The 21,797-nt window shown below is 48.3% G+C and overlaps 1 protein-coding gene across 5 annotated transcripts in view; it reads left to right on the top strand.

Moving 5' to 3' along the window:
• The window catches only part of LOC147623534 (pseudouridine-5'-phosphate glycosidase-like), a 114,929-nt gene that overhangs the window by 8,936 nt on the left and 84,196 nt on the right, over window positions 1–21,797 (top strand). For all 5 annotated transcript variants that reach the window (XR_015269393.1, XR_015269392.1, XM_086821717.1 and 2 more), the window contains exons 6-7: window positions 894–953; window positions 1,079–1,139. Coding sequence is in view for 3 of the 5 variants with exons in the window: in XM_086821717.1 (XP_086677843.1) it covers window positions 894–953; window positions 1,079–1,139 (121 nt within the window). In the remaining 2 variants the exon portion in view is untranslated. The remainder of the gene's footprint in view (window positions 1–893; window positions 954–1,078; window positions 1,140–21,797) is intronic.

The raw sequence follows: 21,797 nt of genomic DNA, 5'->3' as shown, positions 1-21,797 counted from the left end.
ATGTATACGTGGGGTGCCGCTGCTTGGTCGACTTCGTCAGGGCCTGCTCTGGGATACGAGATGGAGCAGGACAGCCAGGCCATCAGATTCATTAGGGGCCAGCCTCGCCTTGTTCCTTCACTGGATTTCTCGTCCGCCGGCTGGACACAGGAGAGGGATCTACGGTGGGAGCTCCTCAGCAGCCTCACCATCTGGTTCACCTGGACAGCCCGGTGTTTCAGGGCCTTTGAGGGGAGACTGGAGCCACCAGCAGAGACTATTCGGGGGATTTGGCAGGAGTTGATCCACACCCTGTGAGGACAGTATGACCGCATCCGGGGCGACTCGGATGCGGCGATCTTGCGGCGCCAGGCCTTTAACACCACTTGGCGCAGCGGCCCCTTCTATGCACTACACGCGGGTACCCCCCGCTGGCATTACAGGCCACTTGTTTGGCTTTTCCCCCCTCCTATTGTATGATATAGCCCCCAGTTATTTGTACTGATATTTGTACCTTTTTGCACCTAGGGAGAGTCTCCCTAGCTGCCTTGATTGGATCTCTGCTCTGCCTTCTTATGAGCAGGAGAGTTTTTTGTAGCCCAGCGGGCGTTTTTTATAACTAATGAAAGGATCTTTTCTCCGGGAAAAAAAAGAAAAAAAAGCATGTGGCTGTTTGTAGTCTACCTGACCTGACTTCTGCATGGCACTACTGCCTATTTAAGGAGTTTGTCCAAGATATGCATCCATGAGGATGGCCAAGTGAGGCGAGTATTTATGCAATTGTTTAGAGTAGTTTTCTGGTTACTTTACGAGGAGAGTAATAAAAAAGAAGGCACAATTTTTTATATATGCTCTTATATCTAGCTATACAACATTGAAATTTTAACTCAAAACTTGTGTGATGCATCATGCAGGTTGCAAGGAGAGGGAATGGGGCTACCACTGTTTCAGCCACCATGTTTTTTGCCGCTAAGGTTATTTCCACATAGGCTCTTCTATTTGTAAATATAATGCTATAGACATGCAATGTGTATGTGTGCATAAGTTTCTTCAGAATTGTCATATATTTGAAGCCTTGACTCAATTGGATTGCATTTAGGTTGGCATTCATGTTTTTGTTACTGGAGGTATCGGAGGAGTGCATCGAGGAGGTGAAAGTAGTAAGTATCACACGTTTCTTCCTCCTGTTTTGTATGATTAGATAATCTCTTTTTAAGAGTCAATATGCTTGTCCAATGGCCTTCCTCGATAGGCATGTATTCAAACAAGGTTGGAGAAGTACTGAATTGCAGATCATTCAGAAGCTGCCTTGTGTGTGTGTGGGTGTGTGTGTTCTAGCCTACTCAGGGACCACCACTCAATCTAGTGGATAATCAGACAGTCCCCTCTCATACAAATATTCAAAGCAAACAGTCAAGTATTTTACTTGAGTAAACCCTGCTAAGTACTCATTATTGAAGAACTAAAACATCATTATTGTAAAATTTACAACATCAAAATTCGAAACATAAAAACCAGACAACTCCCAAAGGTAAGATCTGGTACCTGCCATCCACTAAACAGCATAATGTTAGTGTGCATGTGTTATGGGACTGCAGGTGTCAGAGATCCTACCTACTTGTTTTCGGTGTCCCCAGGAGTTCAATCTCGGGACAATCAAGGTGGCTAGTAGTACTCATCAATGAGTTAGGTTTTGACACATGGAAGGGGTATTGGTCCCATGCAATATTAGACTTGTCCCTAGCTTTTTGTATATTAGTTACACCTTTAATAGGGTATCTGCAGATACCACAGCATATAACAATTTAAAAGAAATGTGCGCCCTTGCATGTGGGATACTTGTATTCCTTATGAATGTTCAAGCCATGGTTTTGGCAAGACACTTGTTAGGCATATAATATTCAGGAATTGATTTTTAGTTTGACACAACAATGTTACATGCATTAGTCCGGACTCCCCAGATGCATTTGTCAAGACAAATGATGACATGTACATAGTAGCATAGACCTTTGTGAGCCCTCAAGAAGACACATTTGAATGAGTTACTGTCAAAGTAGCTCAGGGTTTGCACATACTGGGTAGGCAAACACCTTCACCACTTGAGCTATCACCTCATTGGTATTTTTTTTAATGTGTTTTTAAAACGTTTTTCCGGGGGTCTCAGTTGATAATGACCCATGGCGTACACAAAAAAACAATGTTGCATTTTGCTTTGTGTGGATTGCAAGCTGGAGTCAACTAGTCGTGCTAATTTGTGCACGGAAACTCACCAGGGAGGCCTCTTGGGGTCTTGTGCATCGTGTTATGAGATAGTGAGGATCAATTTTGGCTGATTTAACCTAATTTTGGTGCTATAACATGTCAAACTTGGGTGTCCTCTATAATGAAATCACAAATGACTAAAATGAAACTGTGCACCACACTAGGGGCCAGAATGATGGACCGACCCTCCCCCCCCTCTCCCCCTTTTCCCCCCTTTTAGGTATTTTATTATCAAAAGGAGTGTGCTCCCAAGTACAAGATCATGGGTGCCCGGGAACCCTCACTGGCCTGCACCTATTTCTCCAAGTACAATGATTACCAATCAAACAAGAGGTTGACTCCACGGGTCAACACCTTGAGTCCTGTGCCGTTGCACCAAGTGGCAAGAATGTCACATGCACCCTGCACTGCTATGTGACATACTGGCTCTACATCAAGCCACATTCATAGAGTAGGAATACCTTTTTTAGGAATATTTTGTCATATGCCGTGACCCGATTGTGAGCCCCAGTCTGGGACATGTCAGGCACGAGCTAACAGACAATCCAGTGTCCTGTGCAAACGTGTGTAGTGCATCCAAATGACGCTGCATCCCCTCTGGAGAATCTGAGATCAGCACAATATCATCAGCATACAATAACAGCGGAATTGATGTCTGTGCTAGCTGTGCTTCTCTGTCACCCTCCCGCTCTACATAGTCCGAAACCTCATCCACATACATCCCAAATAAGGTGGGAGAAAGGGGGCAACCCTGTTTCACCCCAATAGTGGAGTGAACCATCTCAGATATACCCTGAGTAGTACGTACCTGCCCCACAACTGTCCTGTATAAAGCCATGATTCCCGAAATCAGCTCTATGGGCACTCCCATCTCCTGTAGTCTGCGCATCAGTCTGGCTCTCGGTACTTTGTCAAAAGCTTTGCGGAAATCCACAAAGCAACAATAAATCCTCCTACCATATAATCTGCCCTCCTCAATAATAGCTCTGAGTGTCAAGATATGGTCAAGAGTGGAGAAACCTCTCCTGAACCTTGCCTGCCCTGATGCACGTATGCCCTCTCTCTCTGCCCATCTACTCAACTCCTGCTCAAGAATAGATGCATATAATCTAGCCAATGTGTGACCAATCATGATGGTACGATAATTCCCAGGAAGCATGGGATCCTCTGACTTGAAGATAGGCACAATCGTGGACATATTCCAAGTCTCTGGAAAACCCTCACACATGGCTCGGTTAAACATCATAGCAATAAGCTCTGCAAGTATATCTATGGCATGAATAAAGTGCTCTGCTACCAAACCATCATGATCATATGCTTTCCCAGTCCTCATTTGTCAATAGCTTTCCTTACCATCTCAGCAGTAAAGAAAGCACATGTCTCTGGGCATGGCTCCGCAGGGGCGGCTATCCTGGTGCTGTGTACAGGGATGCTGCATACTCACCCCAAATATCTGTGGAGGTAATGGCTGGTGATGGTGAATGCTCATGGAATAGTCTCCATGCCTCGCCTGAGTCCTGACTCATAAATAACTGATACAAATTCCTCTCTAACCGAGCAAGATAAGCCCTCTTCTTCCGTCGCACTAGGTGCCGTAAGGTAATCCGTGACTGTCTGTGGGTGGTAACACCCATGAGCACCTCTCTCTGTAATCTGATCCTCATCTCTCTGCACTCATCATACCAACTGTTCTGGGGCATGTTTCCAGATCGTCTCCGTGTAGGCTAACTATGGGGATATGCCTCTGATGCTGCAGCATGAAGCGTCTCTATCAATATTTGAGTGAGCTCATCTAATGGCCGTCTCGGCTCCTTGGCACATAAGCGTCTGTATATCTCATCCGACGGTGTCAGTCTCCCTCGTAAAGGTATAACGAGTGTGTGTGGAGACCTGTCCCAATGGAGCGGTGCTGAATTGAAATGTGAGAGTGAAGGACAAGATAGCATGATCCACTGCTACTCCAACCGGCCTAGTGCCTACCATAAAATCCTGAAAAGAGGGAATGAGACTGGGCTAAGCCATAACATAGTGCACTGTACTAGCACCATGCCGATGTGGAAAGCTAGTGAAACCGCATGCTGTCGGGAATCTCTGTAGGCCATTCAGGATGACCAATCCATGTGCAATCCCCATGTCTATCAAATACCGCCCGTACACAGTATGTTCCTCATCTTGTGAGAGTCTAGATAGGCCCATATCCCTAACATCAAGCTCCCTCAACATCCCCTCTGAGGTATCATAAAATACTGTCTAGTTATGGGCGGTCCTGGCATTGAAGTCCCCCAAGAGAATGATGTCACCATCCCTGGAGAACTCCCAAATGTCATCATCCAAAATAGAAAAGGGAGACTGCCCGCTAGGTGATGCATACACTGATGTACTAGGAGCAAAATAGCATATAGCAATGTAGAGATATCTGCCCGTCTCTGCCCTCAGTCTAACCCACATGTACCTAGCCTGCTCATCTCTACGGACTATATGTATCAGTGGCTGCAGCTCCTCTCTAAACAATACTGCAACTCCTACTGAGCCCCGTCCTCTATGCTCTGAACGAGTCTCCTGTCTACAAGCTGTCTCCCATCGGTATCCACCATGGACTGTCCAGGAGCCTGATGCTTCTCACAGTAGAAGATGATGTCCCTCCCAGTGAAACTATTCTCAAAAGCCCCTACATCAAGGCGTAGAGATCCATTACAATTCCAAGTAGCAACTTTGAGTGTAGTCCCATAGGTCTCGCGCCGTCATGAAGACCGCCTCTCCATAATCACCACTCTACCATCTCTATAGAAGGCCACTTTCCCTTTCTCTCGGGTTGCCCTTATCTCGGGCATAACTTCTTTCATGTGGGCAAGTTGCGAGAGTGTGAGGTCATCTCCAAGAAATATTCCCGTCTTCTTGAGTGTAGGACGTCTCTTCAAGAAGTCCTTCGCTTCCATGGAGGGGAAACGAATGATAAGTGCTCTCTCCTTAGAAGATTCGCCACTACCTTCTCTCTTCTTTCCCACTCTCCATGCCTTTGTGTGCGTGGCTTCAATGCCCATCATAGAGAAGAGCTCCTTGGTTTCCCCTTCCGCATCATCACGGTCTTTTAGACCGGACACTCGTACATGTAAGGCCCGGGTCTTCCTCCTTTGCTCCTCTTCAAGGGTCATGTTGATGATGGTGGGAGTGGGGATGGGTGGCGATTCTTTACCTTTCCCTTTCTTGGCGACCTCGATCCATTTCTCCGCCTCGTCCATCTTCTTTTGTGTCTTTGTGATCACCTCCACCCATGAAGATGTCTTCTCTTTATGTTGCTCCTCCTCGTCTCGAACGATCCTCATTTGTTCCTTGATGGTATTCAGCTCTTCAATAAAGGAGGGCTGAAATTTTCCATCTTCAAGCTTGCCTTTTGAAATGGCTTCCAACTCCTTTTTGAGGGCTGAGATTTCAGCCGCTTGACTTTTAGCATGCAATTTGGCCTCCACTAGTTCCTCCTTTAAGGCTGAAATTTCAGCCTCTTGTTTGGATGTCTCTTCGAGCTCTTGGATTTTGTCAAATCCCTTCTCGAGTTTGGAGAGGTGGTTTATGATTGTTGTAACGGAAGAGTCGACCATCTTCTTGTTTTCTTTGATAATTGTGCTGAGCTTGTCCTCCACCTTCAGGAGCTCCTCTTTAACTCCGGTCTCGGCCATGACTTTTTGCAGAACTTCCCATAGCCAATGGATTGGAAATTAATGCATGACACCAGCGCGAAACAGCAGTAGCAGGGAGGGGGGGGTTCAAGCCATGTAGGGGAAAGAGAAAGAGAGAAGAGATTCAGCAGAGAGAGAGTTATGTTGCTGCCTTGGGGGCCTGAGGAAGGGTGGGCGAACAGCGGAGCTCCTCTTTAACTCCGGTCTCGGCCATGACTTTTTGCAGAACTTCCCATAGCCAATGGATTGGAAATTAATGCATGACACCAGCGCGAAACAACAGTAGCAGGGAGGGGGGGGTTCAAGCCATGTAGGGGAAAGAGAAAGAGAGAAGAGATTCAGCAGAGAGAGAGTTATGTTGCTGCCTTGGGGGCCTGAGGAAGGGTGGGCGAACAGCGAAGAGAGAGAAAGATGAAAGGGGCATAGAGATGGAAGTAGCGAAGAGAGAGAAAGATGCAGGCGAAGAGAGAGATTCAGGCAGCAAAGAGAGAGAAAGATGAAAGGGGCGCAGAGATGGAAGCAACGAAGAGAGAAAGATGCAGGGGCGAAGAGGGAGGCGGGCGAACAGCGAAGAGAGAGAAAGATGAAAGGGGCGCAGAGATGGAAGTAGCGAAGAGAGAGAAAGATGCAGGGGGCGCAGAGATGCAGGCAGCGGAGAGAGAGAGAGAGAGAGAGAGAGAGAGAGAGAGAGAGAGAGAGAGAGAGAGAGAGAGAGAGAGAGAGAGAGAGAGATATTAACGTCTACGAGAGGCCAAAGTCGGCCTATGAGACAAAAAATAATACAACCATGTTCTTCTGGTCATCCGAAGAAAAGGAAAAGAAAGAAAAGAAAAAGTGTGCATGTGTCTGGATACAACTGTGAATCATCATGGATCGGTGGAGCCCATATGCAAACAATATAAAGGGGGGTGCGGCGAAAGTGAAGAGAGAGAGAGAGAGAGCGTCAGCAACAAGCGGGGCAGTAGGCGGGAGAGGGAGGCGACACAGGTTCGAAGAGAGAGAGGGCAGCAGGCAAGGCGGGCGAACAACGAAGAGAGAGAGAGAGAGAGGGGGCGGCGGAAGCAAACAGAGGGAGAGAAAGAAAGAAAGAAAGAAAGAAAGATTTTATTAACGTCTTCCAAAAGACCGAACTCGGCCTATGAGACAAATCGGAGTACCGGTATGGGGTATCCTCTGTCATCCCAACAAAATGAAAAAGTACTGAACAAAAAAGTTGAATCTGGGTGTGCAGGGGATGGAGCTCTACTACTAGGAGAATGCAAAGCTATATGCATGGAGTATACAATCATGATATGCAACCTAGCTAGCTCCATCCTGTACCATACTGGGGATATAAAATGGTATACATCAGTGAAGGGGGTGTCCACAGCTCCCTGAAGACCATGCCTGGGTGTGCTCTGAAGCGAGCCAGTCGCTCCGCACCCTCTCTGTGAAACTGAGCTCTGATCTCTGTCATCTCTCTCTGGTATAGGCGTGGTGTCCGAAAGCCAGGTGTCCTCTGTCTCGTGCGGGCTCTAAGTGTCTCTGCTCTCTGGAGAGTAATTCCCTGCCGTGTAGGGATTGGGAGGGGGATGGATCTCTGAAAAAATGTAGTAATCTGTGTCTGTCGCCCCCCCTCTGGAGCTGTATGAGCCTGTAATAATGTCTCTCTGCGGCGCTGTATGTCTAGAATGAATCTCCCCAGTATGTGCTGGTCTGCTGCCTCAAAGATCTGGCATAGGGAATGTGGCTCTCTGAATAAAATGGGATATCTCTCTGTGATGGCTGTATATGCTCTGCATCTGCATACATAATGCTCCTCACTCTCCACCTCCTCTCTGCACAATCTGCATACCCTCTCCTCTCGGGGATCCGTGCTGCTCTGCCAGTCTCAATCTCCTATCGGTGTGATGGAACTCTGAGTTGACCAATAGCCACTCGGGAGCCGTGTGGTAAAAAGCCCTCCATGTATCTAGGCCTCTCTATAAATCCATCATCAGTGATACTCATGAAGTGATCTCTGTAGTATAGCATCTTCGGTGGAAGAGGCTGTGTAGGCGATATCCATGTCTCTCGTGTATAGAGCTGCCATAGATCTTGTCTCAATACTCTGTTCCTCTCACTATGAGAGAGACGGATATGTGGTGCATCCCTGTCATACTGGAATGGTGGTAGATGATCCATGTCTAGGCCATGCTGTGAGAACCAATGTGTGACCTGTGCATACCATGATCCTCTGTCTCCTGCCTCAGCCAGCTGTCTAGATGCCTCAAAAGCTCTGTATGACAATCTGTCCTGTGGCATCTCTTTGAATCTGTCTAGCAGGCATATAGTCTGAAATATGGCCTCTACCATCATAGGAGGCGTAGCAAACTCTGCTCGAATAATGTCATGAGGTACTGACGGTTTGCTGCGTATCATGCGTGCCATCATGAGGGCCTGTGGTCTCTCTATCTGTGTCCACCAATGGGTAGCAAGGCCTGGCGCCCATACCGCTGCTCCATACATCAATGCCGGTGTGACTAATGTGTCAAATAGCCACCCCTTCGTCCGGGGCTCCTGAAAATGCGCCTGGTGGCACTGTCTCTCTAGCATAGCCAATGCTGCATATCCCCGTGTCAATCTAGCTTGGGCTGCTGAACCCATGGTGAAGCGTGTGGCTGCTGCAGAGAAGGTAACCCCTAGGTACACGTATGATGTCACCACCTCCACCTGGCATCCTACGAGAGTGAATGTCAGCTGACTCCTGCCCTGTCTCGATGTATGAACCTTGGTTTTCCCAAGGTTCACAGTAAGACCCCTCTGTGTGCAGAAATCATCGAGTGCATGTAGATGTTGTTGTAGACCACCTGGAGACTCAGACACTAATACAATATCATCAGCATAGAGCATAATATGTACTGAGGTACCTGCTAAATCAACTCCATCTCCGCCTCCCCGTGTAATGAAGTCAGCCACCTCATCAATGTATAACCCAAATAGCGTGGGGGAAAGTGGGCATCCTTGCTTCACACCAATGGTGCTAGCAATAGTCTCGGACATACCTCTTGGACATCTGACTCGCCCAAAAACTTGCTCATATAATGCATAGATGCCCCATGTCATATCTGCTGGTATGCCAAGAGAGTGCAGGCGCTGAAAGAGCCTCTCTCGTGGTACTATGTCAAATGCCTTGCGGAAGTCCACAAAGCAACAATAGAGCTTTCTCTTCCTCACTCTGGCCTGATCAATCATACATCTCAAAGTGAATACATGGTCAGTGGTAGAGAAAGCTCTCCTGAAGCCTGCCTGCCCTGATGAGCGTAAACCTGCTCGCTCAGCATATAAGCTAAGCTCTTGCTCCAGCACTACACCATAGAGTTTGGCCAGCACGTGGCCAACCATAACCGTCCTGTAGTTGCTCGGATTGAGCATATCCCCTGTTTTGTGAATCGGCACAATGGTGTGCATCGTCCACTCCGCAGGCAAACCCTCTGCTAGTGCCCTATTAAACAGGTGTGCAAGAAAAGGAGCTAAAGAATCTACTGCATATATGAGATGCTCACCCTGCAAGCCCATATGGTTCGCGGCCCGTCCATTCGGTAGGCGGCAGATAGCTTCCTGTACCATCGAGTGGGTAAAGAAGCTAGCTGTGGTAGGTCGAGGCTCCTGTGGCTGAGGTATAGGTGGCTGCTGTGGGGCATGGTATAGGCCCTCTGCATATGTGTGCCATGTCTGTGGGTTTGCAATAGGTGTTAGGGTCCGGGGCTCTCTGAAGTGCCGCCATGAGACAGGGCTATCTCTACTCATGAAGAAATGAAAGATCTCTAGCTCCTGTATCTCTGTGAAGGCCTGCCTTTTGCGGCGAGTAAGTCTCCTCATCTCTCTCCTCGACTCTTGCTCTGTGATGGCTCCCAAGGCTCTCTGTATGCGAAGCCGTGAGTATAGGGCTCTGCACTCGTCATCATACCATCTGTTCTGGGGCATAGTCCCAGGTCTCGCAGGCTCTCCTGAGTGTACACGATGTGGGAAGCTCTGTAATGCAGCCGTGTGTAGGAGTGATGCCAGCTAGGCTGTAATGGTATCCATAGGTGCCAGGGGATCCATGAGTAGGAGCCCATCCTCTACTCTGCCAGTGTATATGTCTGCCATGTCATGTGTGAAGTAGATGGTAGTGTGTGGCGTCGGTATGTGGGGGGCTGGTGATACTGGTGATCCGGCTAGTGAAAATGCCAAGTATGTATGATCTGCCCCAATAGGACGAGGTGGAATGGAGAATGAGGTGACAAGCTGTGATGCCTCCAAAGACCCCATAATGTAGTCTACCACTGTGCCTCCGGTCCGTGTATGACCCCCATGTGGGAAGCATGTCAGCCCTCTTGATCCCGGCCACTGTAGCATCCCGTTATAAATAACGAGACGATGCCTGGCTCCCAACTCTAGTAAGTGGTCCCCATAATGTCCTCTGTCTGGTCCAGTGTCCTCTGATGCCCGACTAGCCCCTATCTCCTCTGGATCCACAGGGTGGAGGATCTCCATGTCATCATAGTCATACACCTCACTCTGTCTGCTCTGTGTGTGGGCATTGAAGTCGCCCATAAGAAATACTTCCCCTAGTGTAGAATAATGCATAATTTGTTGGAAATAAGTGCACACTAGGTGTACTATTTCTTTAGTCTAGTTTCAGTTGAGTCTTTGTGTCTTGAGTCTAGTGCCATGTGGCACCTCTACATTTATCCCATAAGTGAGTCTACTCAATCTTGTACTTCTCACCTATAAATTGTAGGTGTCACATCAATAATCAATCAAGCTTGTGTCTTGTCTACACTCATCTTAAGGTAACCCTTGGTCTTTCAGTCTTGTTATCATTTCACTTGTAGTTTATTGCTTTCATATTTTCTACATGGTATCAGAGCAAGGTTTGCTCCTCTAGTCTTGCCACTACCCTGCTGCTGCCCGCCATTCTCCCGGAGCTGCTCCCATTTCTGCCCCGCCATTTGCTGCGCAAGCCTCTACACCTGCTGCCCCCCTTTCTATACCTCTTCATCAAGATTGGACTTGCACAGCTGGTCTGGAAGACGCCGGTCTGCTGCCTATCTGCGCAGATATCTGTCCGCCATCTTCTGCGCTGTATCGGCCCCGACATCTGCTCCTGCTCCTGGCCCCCGTGCTGCTCCTGAAATTCTGCGCCACCTTCTTCAACAGGCTGCACTTCTCCAGGAGCTGCCCGAGGTTCTGCAACAAATTCTCCACCTCTGCTCGCTCTCCGGTCTCTCTGGGTATCGTGGCCCTGTACTACATCTCTCTCTATTTGCAAAAATCTCTGTTCGCAGCTCTCTCTCTCTCTCTCTCTCTCTCTCTCGGGTTACCCCTGAAAGGGTCCAAGACCTGAGGAAAAAACCAAAGTGGATTATCCTTTGTATGCTTCAATATTTTCAGTTCTATTTTTTTTCAAAATTAATTCAAAACTGAACTCTATCTTGTAAGGGAATAGACACTGCCCTTGCATCATTAGCAAGAGGTAAGACCTTCCCACATGGCATCTTCTACCCATTCTCTCATGTCTGTCGACAAATTCAATGGGTCCAACTTTCATACTTGGCAAATCAAAATCAAGTGCCATCTTATGAAAGAAGGCCTGTGGGATGTTGTTCATCATGCTACTCCCGAAGATTCCGACAGTGAGCAAGTTATCACTTATGCTCCCACTGCCAAGAATGACAAAGCCTATGCTATCATCTTGCTCGGTCTTGGAGATGATTACATTCATCACATCTCCGACATACAGTCTGCTTCTCGAGCATGGATCACTTTGGATACCCTTTTTGGACCCCGCTCTAGATTGCACTTATGATCTCATTCTTTGATCTATATATGCAGGAGGGAGCTACTATAGCCTCTCATGTCAATTATTTTCGCAGTCTTATGGTTCAGCTTGCATCAGTGAAGTCCCCCATCTCCGAAGATATTGCTATTGCTGTGCTTCTCAAAAGCTTACCTGACACTATGCTACTCTTGTCACTACCTTCAAGTATCACAATAATCCTACTCTTGAAGGTATCATCAATGCTCTCCAAGAAGAGGAAAGAACAAAACAACAAAAGGTAACTGACACTGCATTTTTAGCAAAGAAAAGAGGTTCTAAGGTAAGAAAGCCTTCCACCCATTGTGGAAAAACTAATCATATGGAGAAGGACTGCTTCAAGGCTCATCCATGCACCATTTGTGTCCGTGATAATCACCGGGAGAAGGACTGCTACTCGAAAACCTCTACATCAGCCCCTGCATCTACCTCAGCCCATGTTGCTGCAGCATCTACATCAGGAGATCTTGCTGTTCATTCCTCACATGATGAGGAATGGGATTTCTGATTACTTCACCTTTCTTGTCTACCACTTTGACCACCGATGATGTAGGTCAAGGGGTTCTAGTGTCTTACTCATTATGCTTTTTGACCCAAGAGGCAGAGATTGCCCTTGAGGAGGGGATGTCTTCAAGGTCCATCTGTTTGTCTACAGTCAATCTTCTGTCTATCTAGTCTTGTCTGTCTGTCTATCTGTTGTCTGTCTATCTGTCTATCAATCTGACTGTGTCTTGTTTTAGATCCATCTTGTCCCTACCCTTGTGGACCCATATGAGGATATCACTTGAGGAGGGGTGTCTCAGGATCTTTTGTCTCTCAGTCTATCAGTCTTTATGTCTGTCTTCTAGTCTTGTCCATCTTGTCTTCTAGCTTGTCTCTCAATTCTTGTCTAGTCTCTCTGTCTTGGTCTTATCTTTTGTCATGTCATAGTCTTGTCTTTTTGTCTTCCTCCTAGTGTCCACTTAAGGAGGGTGTTGGAAATAAGTGCACACTAGGTGTACTATTTCTTTAGTCTAGTTTCAGTTGAGTCTTTGTGTCTTGAGTCTAGTGCCATGTGGCATCTCTACATTTATCCCATAAGTGAGTCTACTCAATCTTGTACTTCTCACCTATAAATTGTAGGTGTCACATCAATAATCAATCAAGCTTGTGTCTTGTCTACACTCATCTCAAGGTAACCCTTGGTCTTTCAGTCTTGTTATCATTTCACTTCTAGTTTATTGCTTTCATATTTTCTACATAATCTCCTCTGACAGACAAGTGTATGGCGAGGCTCCTGTCTCCTCCTCCTGTGGCATGTCCTCTGTGATGACATAGGAGGATCCTGATGGAGAAAAGTAACATAGAGCTATGTATATAACCCTGTCCTGTGAGAGCTGTAAGCTGATCCACATGTATCTGGCCTCTGGATCCTGTGCTACCACTCTCAGTCTCCCCTGTAGCTCCCGTCTGAATAGGACTGCTACTCCCCCCGACCCTCTCGAGGTACCCTGGCGTGTGGTCCTCCTGTATGCTGACTCCCACTGGAATCCCTCTACTCGAGGTAGCCCTCTCTCTGGGCTCTGATGTGTCCCTGTCAGCAGAAGTATGATGTCTCTCCCCACCATAACATGCTCTAGTCGTCCAGGCTGCACCCATATTGAACCATTACAGTTCCATACTGCCATGTGTATCTCTGTCAGTGGCGTGGTCTGTGTCCCATAGAGAGAGAGCGTCAGCAAGCGGGGCAGTAGGCGGGAGAGGGAGGCGACACAGGTTCGAAGAAAGAGAGAGGGCAGCAGGCGGCTCAGCAAGCGAGGTGGGCGAATAGCGAAGAGAAATGAAATGTTATATTAACGTCTTCAAAATTACAAAGTGACCTATGAGACCAAAGTTACAACCATGTGACATTTGATACACTGTCTGGAAAAGAAAAGAGATAGCCCCACAATACATCACTAGGGGGGAAGCTAATGCTCCTAGTCAAAATGGGGTACATAAGAAATGAAATGAAATGTTATATTAACGTCTTCAAAAGGCCAAAGTGACCTATGAGACCAAAGTTACAACCATGTGACATCTGATACACTATCTGGAAAAGAAAAGAAAGCACTGATATATTAACGTCTACGAGAGGCCAAAGTCGGCCTATGAGACAAAAAATAATACAACTGTGTTCTTCCGGTCATCAGAAGAAAAGAAAGAAAAGAAAAGTGTGCATGTGTCTAGATACAACTGTGAATCATCATGGATCGGTGGAGCCCATATACAAACAATATAAAGGGGGGTGGGATGTGGATGGAGTGCTAAGGCAAGATGCATCTCTATATGCTGAAGGGGTAGTACAAGCATGCTATGCAGAGAGCTGTATTAACGTCTGCTAGAGGCCGAACTCGACCTATGAGAGAAATCAATGTAGTAGTATCAGAGCAAATTAGCTAATGTGGATCAACCGAGAAGCCAAAAATGTCAAAAATTTATGAAGTAGTAGTAAAAGGTTGTAATTGTGATGAAATTTATACAAATTGATATTCAGACTGAAATTCATAAATTAGTAATTGGGTCTTCAGATGGAAGTACCGCAATTGCATGGAATCCCTGACTTGCTTGAGGCCTAGACATGATGGTATAATTCCAAGGACTGTGACTACCCGTATATACTGAGGATATAACTGCAGCTCTTTACTGGCAGTATATACGAGTAAATCTAAGACTTGAAATTATAAGCATAAATGCTATCCATATGATGAATTCGAATGTGGTTGATATGATTTTAAAAACTCTGGTTGAGAACTGATGAGTTGATTAAAAAAAGGACAAAATGAACATGAAATAAACTATGAAAGTACTGAGCTAGTGGGGGGGTGTGATGGATGGAGCACTACTACTAGAGGCTCAGTATGCAACCTATATGTGCAGGGTATACAAGAATGCAATGCTGCATACCCTCGTGTGAGTCTATCCCTGGTTGCCTGTGCCATAGTAAATCTTCCTGGCGGAGTCGTAAATGTAATCCCTAGGTACACATATAAGTCTACCACCTCTACCTGTCCTCTTGCTAGTGTGAAGATGGCCTGTCGTCGAACCGGCCCTGAGGTATGGCCGAGAGGTCTCCCTCAGCTATGTCACGTGGAAAGGTACCTCGATGGCGGTGGAGCATGTCCTGGATCTGGAGTTGATGAGGTGATCGTGGCCGACGGGGGGGTCGAGGGTGTGGGGCATGCTGGAGTGCAGAGGCTCGGTCTGAGGTAACTCCTCTCGGGCGACGAGCTAGGTCCAGAGCAGCTCGTGGAGGGTCCACAAGATCCACTATGTTGGTGTCCTCCACCTCATGGGTCCGGAAGAAACTGGTGATGGTTGGTTGCCGAGGGAGGGGGCGGGGTGGCTGGGGCCTGTGTCTCTAGAAGGTGTCCTTGTGTCTGCGGAGCTCAAGCAGGAAGAGGCCCACGCAACGCTGGTCCTGGAAGTCAACGATCCTGGAGAGGGGGCCGAATCCCTCACGAAATAGACAATGAAACCTCCCGTAGATCTCATAGTATACTGGGCAGCAGCATATGTAACGCTCCTCTGTCTCAACCTCTGTGTGGCATAGTCGGCAGATCCTCTCCTCTCTGGGTGTCCGTACGAGCTTCCCGGCTCTGAAGATGCGCTCAGCTCTATTGAGGCGGTGGGAAGAAACCTGTATCTGGCCAATCGCAATCCACATGGCATGGGACATGTGAACACTCAAGTAGCCCGGCTACTGGATGAATCCATCCTCAGTGAGTGTGAGGAAGTGGTCTCTGTAAAAGTGCATCTTCGTGGGGAGCTCCGGAGGTGTGATCCATGTGCAATGTGTGTAGAGGCTAAGAAGATCTGATCGGATAACCTGGTTGGTATCCTCGTGAAACAGCCGGAAAAAAGGTGAGTCCAAAAAGTACTGAAGGGGGGGTAGGCGGTCCATGCAGAGCCCATATACTAAGAACCAAGTGGAAACTAGTGCATTCCATACTCCAGAGTGCCCCTCAAGTGCTAGCTGTCTGGAGGACTCCAGGGCAAGCCTCGGGTACCTATGGGGATCCATGTGACTAATGTGATGAAGATACGTGACTGTCTGGAAGAGTGCCTCCACTACCATCGGGGCTGCAGCAAACTCTTCCTGGATAATCTGGTGTGGGATTGATGGTTTGCCGTGGATCATACGGGAGAACATCATGACCTGGGGCCTCTCAACTCGCTGCCAATCCTCATCGGATAAATCTGTCCCCCAGAAAGCTGCTCCATACATAAAGGCTGGTGTGACGAGGGTGTCAAATAGACAGCCCTTCGTCCTGGGCTCCTGGAAATGTGCCTGGAAGAACTGCCGCTCAAGTAAGCTGAAGGCTGCACATCCCCGCGTCACTCTAGCATGTGCTGCGGGAAGCATGGTAAAGCGTGGGCCACTGAAAGTGACACCAAGGTAGACATAGGATGAGACAATCTCCACATGATCCCCTCTATATGTGAAGCTCAATCTGGATGTGACGGGGCGAGAGGTATTGAAGACCATTACCTTGGTACAGAGAGGTCCCGCTGAGTACAAAAGTCATGTAAGGCATCCAACTATCTCTGAAGCCCTTCGGCTGAGTCTGAGAGGAGGACGATGTCATCTGCATAAAGTAGTATGGGGATCAATATGCCTGCCAGTGTGGGACCAGCCCCGCCTAATCCATTAATGAAGCTCGAGATCTCATCAATGTAGAGGCCGAAAAGAGTGGGTGATAGAGGGCAGCCCTGTTTCACCCCAATGGTGCTGGAAATCTCCTATGATGTACCTCCTAGGGCTCTCACTCATCCAGTGACGGACTCATAGAGGGAGATGATTTTCCAAACCATGTCAGATGGGACTCCGATCTCTTGTAGACGGTGTAAGAGGCAGGCTTGGGGTACAGCATCAAAAGCTTTGCGGAAATCCACAAAGCAACAGTAAATCCTCTTGTGTCGTGCTCTACCCTCCTCGATGATGGCATGGAGGGTGAAGATGTGGTCAAGGGTGAAGATGTGGTCAAGGGTAGAGTAGCTCCTCTGAAAGCCAGCCTGTCCTGAGGCTCTGCATCCCTGGCTCTCTGCAAATGAATTGTGCTCCGCGTCTAGCACTGATCCATAGAGTTTGGCCAATGTGTGGCCAATCATGATCGTCCTGTAGTTATTAGGATCAAGTGGATCTCCGGCTTTGAGGATGGGGGTGATGGTGTTGGTGGACCAAGAGGGTGGAAATCCTTCACAAAGGGCTCTATTGAACATGTAGGCTAGTGGGGCGCCTAGGGTATCATGGGCATGCGAGATGTACTCGGCAGTGAGTCCCTCATGATCTTGGGCTCGCCCATTGCGTAGTCTACGAATGGCCTAGAAGGACCATGCCCTTTGTGAAGAAGGTGGAGGTGGTGGGGCGGGGATCTGGTGGTGGGGGCAGGGGTGGCTGATGGGGGATATGATAGAGGGAGCGTGCATAGGAGTGCCATGTGTCCGGGTAGGTGATAGGTGTGGGAGGGCGATGTGATCCATGTGCAATGTGTGTAGAGGCTAAGAAGATCTGACTGGATAACCCGGTTGGTATCCTCGTGAGATAGCCGGAGAAAAGGGGAGTCTAAACTGTACAGAAGGGTGGGTAGGCGGTCCATGCAGAGCCCATATACTGAGAACCAAGTGGAAACTAGTGCATACCATACTCCAGAGTGCCCCTCAAGTGCTAGTTGTGTGGAGGACTCCAGGGCAAGCCTCGAGTACCTATGGGGATCCATGTGACTGATGCGATGGAGGTATGTGACTCTTTGGAAGAGTGCCTCCACTACCATCGGGGTTGTAGCAAAATCTGTCTGGATAATCTGGTGTGGGACGGATGTTTCGCTGCGGATCATACGGGAGAACATCATGACCTGGCGCCTCTCAACTCGCTGCCCATCCTCATCGGATAAATTTGGCCCCCAGAAAGCTGCTCCATACATCAAGGCTGGTGTGACGAGGGTGTCAAAAAGCCAACTCTTCATCTTGGGCTCCTGGAAATGTGCCTGGAAGCACTGCCGCTCAAGTAAGCTCTAGGTTGCATGTCCCCGCGCTACTTTGGCATGTGCTGCGGGAAGCATGGTAAAGCGTGGGCCATCGAAAGTGACACCAAGGTAGACATAGGATGAGACAATCTTCACAGGATCCCCTCTATATGTGAAGCTCAATCTGGATGTGACGGGGCGAGAGGTATTGAAGACCATTACCTTGGTTTTACCAAGGTTAACAGAGAGGTCCCGCTGAGTACAAAAGTGATGTAAGGCATGCAACTGTCTCTGAAGCCCTTCGGCTGAGTCTGAGAGGAGGATGATGTCATCTGCATAAAGTAGTATGGGGATCAATATGCCTGCCAGTGTGGGACTAGCCCCGCCTAATCCATCAATGAAGCTCGAGATCTCATCAATGTAGAGGCCGAAAAGAGTAGGTGATAGAGGGCAGCCCTGTTTCACCCCAACAGTGCTGGAAATCTCCTGTGATGTACCTCCTGGGGCTCTCACTCGTCCGGTGACGGACTCATAGAGGGCTATGATGCTCCAAACCATGTCAGATGGAACTCTGATCTCCTGTAGACGGTGTAAGAGGCGGGCTCGGGGTACAGTATCAAAAGCGTTGCGGAAATCCACAAAGTAGCAGTAAATCCTCTGGTGTCGTGCTCTTACCATCCTCGATGATGGCATGGAGGGTAAAGATGTGGTCAAGGGTAGAGTAGCTCCTCTGAAAGCCAGCCTGTCCTGAGGCTGTGCATCTTTGGCTCTCCGCAAACGAACTCAGCTCCGCCTCTAGCACTGATCCATAGAGTTTGGCCAATGTGTGGCCAATCATGATCGTCCTGTAGTTATTAGGATCAAGTGGATCTCCGGCTTTGAGGATGGGGGTGATGGTGTTGGTGGACCAAGAGGGTGGAAATCCTTCACAAAGGGCTCTATTGAACATGTAGGCTAGTAGGGGCACTAGGGTATCATGGGCATGTGAGATGTACTTGGCAGTGAGTCCCCATGATCTTGGGCTCGCCCATTGCGTAGTCTACAAATGGCCTTGAGGACCATGCCCTTTGTGAAGAAGGTGGAGGTGGTGGGGTGGGCATCTGGTGGTGGGGGTAGGGATGGCTGATGGGGGATATGATAGAGGGAGCGTGCATAGGAGTGCCATGTGTCCGGGCAGGTGATAAGGGCGATGTTCTCGGAGTTTCCTCCATGCCTCTTTGTAGTTTGGCCCTAAGAAAAGTCGGTATAACTCATCCTCTTTTCGAGCGTAAAACTCCCATTTCTTGCGTTGGGTGAGCCGTTGAGAAATCCGTTGCGCTTAGCGCTTCATGATTTGCCCAATCCGTACCTCATGCTTAAGACGGGAGCATGTGGCCCGACATTCGTCATCATACCAACCGTTATGGGGCATGGAACCGCAAGGTGGCTTGGTGGTCGACTGCCGCGTGCAGATGAAAGAAGCCGTGGCGGATGTGTGGAGTATGGTGGTGAGTTGTGTTGTGAGGGTGGATAGGGGGCCAATAGGTTCCACATCGTGGAGTTGGCGGTAGATGTGGTTGGAGTAAACAAGGTCAAGCTCGTGATCAAAGAGGACTTGAGTGTAATGTGAGATGGGGGGGCGGGGTGGAGGGACGGGTGGTGTGCAGGTAAGAGTGAGAGATAGGTAGGCATGGTCAGCTTCAAAAGGGGGTGGCGGAATGGAGAATTCGGGGATAAGGTGTGCCAAAGCCGGAGATCCCATAAGGTAGTCCACAATGCTATTACCTCCTGAGTGAGGGAAGGAGGTGAGGGCGTCGGAGGAGGGCCATTGGGACATCTCGTTATAGATAACGAGACCATGTGCAGCTCCCAACTTTAAGAAATATCTCCCATACACTGTGACCTCCTCACGGTCCTGTGATGATCACTGCAGCCCTGTGAGTGATGTTCAGCTCGTGTAGTCTGATAGGGTCGTCTAGATCGAGTAGTGGGACTTGCTGACTTCCTGTCTTGGCGTTGAAATCCCTGAGCGGGAGGACTTCCCCCAACTATGAGAACTCCATGATATCCTCATATAATGGTAAGTACAGTGACTGGCCATGCTGTGTGGCATAAGGGGAGTGGCGTGGTGCAAAATAACACACAGCAATGTGGATGACTCTGTCACTGCTAAGCTGTAGCCGCACCCAAAGATATCGTGCATCCTCGTCCTTCCGGGGATGATGTTGAGAATCTGTTGGAGATGGGATCTAAAAAGGACAACTACCCCCCCTAGAGCCACGTACTCCTCCTGATGTGCGGGTCTCGCCTCGAAAAGCTGACTCCCACTCATACCCGGCTATGTATGGTAAGCCCCTCTCAGGGCTCTGATGAGTCTCTGTATAAAAAATGACATCCCTGCCCGTGAGAATCTCACTCAAGCCTCCTGGATTCGACCACAGCATGCCATCCCCAGGTGCTTGGTCTCATAGACCCCGCGTCCCTATTTGGGATGGCGCTTAGTGATAATCACTCTAACATCTCTGTAGATAGCCAACTTGCCTGCTTTGCGGGCCTCATGAACAGTCACCATCGCCTCACGCCGGTGTGCCACTTGTGCTGGAGTGAGAAATGAAATGAAATGATATATTAACGTCATCAAAAGGCCAAAATGACCTATGAGACCAAAAAGGTTACAACAATTGGTGGATCTGATACAATGTCTGTGTAAGAAAAGCTAAAACAACTAAACAACTAACTGAAATTGAAAGAAAGAAAGAAAGAAAGAAAGAAAGCTGTATTAACGTCTACTAGAGGCCGAACTCGACCTATGAGACAAATCAATGTACAACTGTCAATGTCCTCTGGATGTCTAGAAAAAAAAAAGGACAAAATAAACATGAAATAAACTATGAAAGTACTGAGCTAGTGGGGGGGGTGTGCTGGATGGAGCACTACTGCTAAAGGCTCAGTATGCAACCTATATGCATAGGGAATACAAGAATGCAATGCAGATCTGTCTATCTCCAACCAGTACCATAATGGGGGTGTAATATGTGATACATAGGTGATGGCGAGGCAAAAATCCCTCGGAGCATGATCTCCGGGTGTGAGTGTAAGTGAGCTAGCCGCTCCTAGATATGGTGCTGATGTCGAGCCCGTATCTCTGTAATCTCCCTCTGATGTAGTTTGGGAGTCTGGTGCTCTTGGTCTCCGTCTGGCTCGGAGGTCCGCAAAGCATGCTGAAGTGTAACCCCCTCCTGTGTTAGGGTAGGCACTAGGATAGATCTCTGGAAGAAATCAGTGAACTGGAGTTGTCGCCCACCTCTCCCTGTGGTATGAGTCTGCAGCAGTGCCTCTCCGTGGTGCTGTGTCTCTAGAAAGAACTGGCCAAATCTGCGTTGGTCTGCGGATTCCATGATCTGGCGGAGTGAGGGATGTCCACTGAAGATGGTGGTGTATCTCTCTCTAATGTCACTATATGCTTTGCATCTGCATACGTAATACTTTTCACTCTCAACCTCCTAGTGGCATAGTCTGCATATCCTCTCTGCTCTGGAGAGAGAGAGAGAGAGAGAGAGAGAGAGAGAGAGAGAGAGAAAGAAAGAAAGAAAGATATATTAACGTCTACGAGAGGCCAAAGTCGGCCTATGAGACAAAAAATAATACAACTGTGTTCTTCCGGTCATCGGAAGAAAAGAAAGAAAAGAAAAAGTGTGCATGTGTTTGGATACAACTGTGAATCATCATGGATCGGTGGAGCCCATATACAAACAATATAAGGGGGGGCGGGGATGTGGATGGAGTGCTAAGGCAAGATGCATCTCTATATGCTGAAGGGGTTGTACAAGCATGCTATGCAGATCTATGTCTAACTCCATCCAGTGCCATAAGAGGGATATAAGATATCATACATCGCCGATGCTGAGGCTGTGAATGGCGTGAACATGTACCCTGAGTCTGAATGAAAGTGAGCTAGCCTCTCCTGTGTCTCCATCTGGTGTCTCATTCGGATAGCTGCTATCTCTCGGTGACGGAGTCGGGGTGCTCTATGTCCAGTCTGTCTAGGTCTCCTCCTGGCTCTCAATTCCTCTGCTCTGTGTGCAGTCACCCCAGGTG

This window comes from Cibotium barometz, chromosome 27 (assembly GCF_041138505.1).
Source record: "Cibotium barometz isolate CiBa-2024 chromosome 27, ASM4113850v1, whole genome shotgun sequence".
Taxonomy (NCBI): Eukaryota; Viridiplantae; Streptophyta; class Polypodiopsida; order Cyatheales; family Cibotiaceae; genus Cibotium; species Cibotium barometz.
This window is presented reverse-complemented; position numbering and strand designations above follow the sequence as displayed.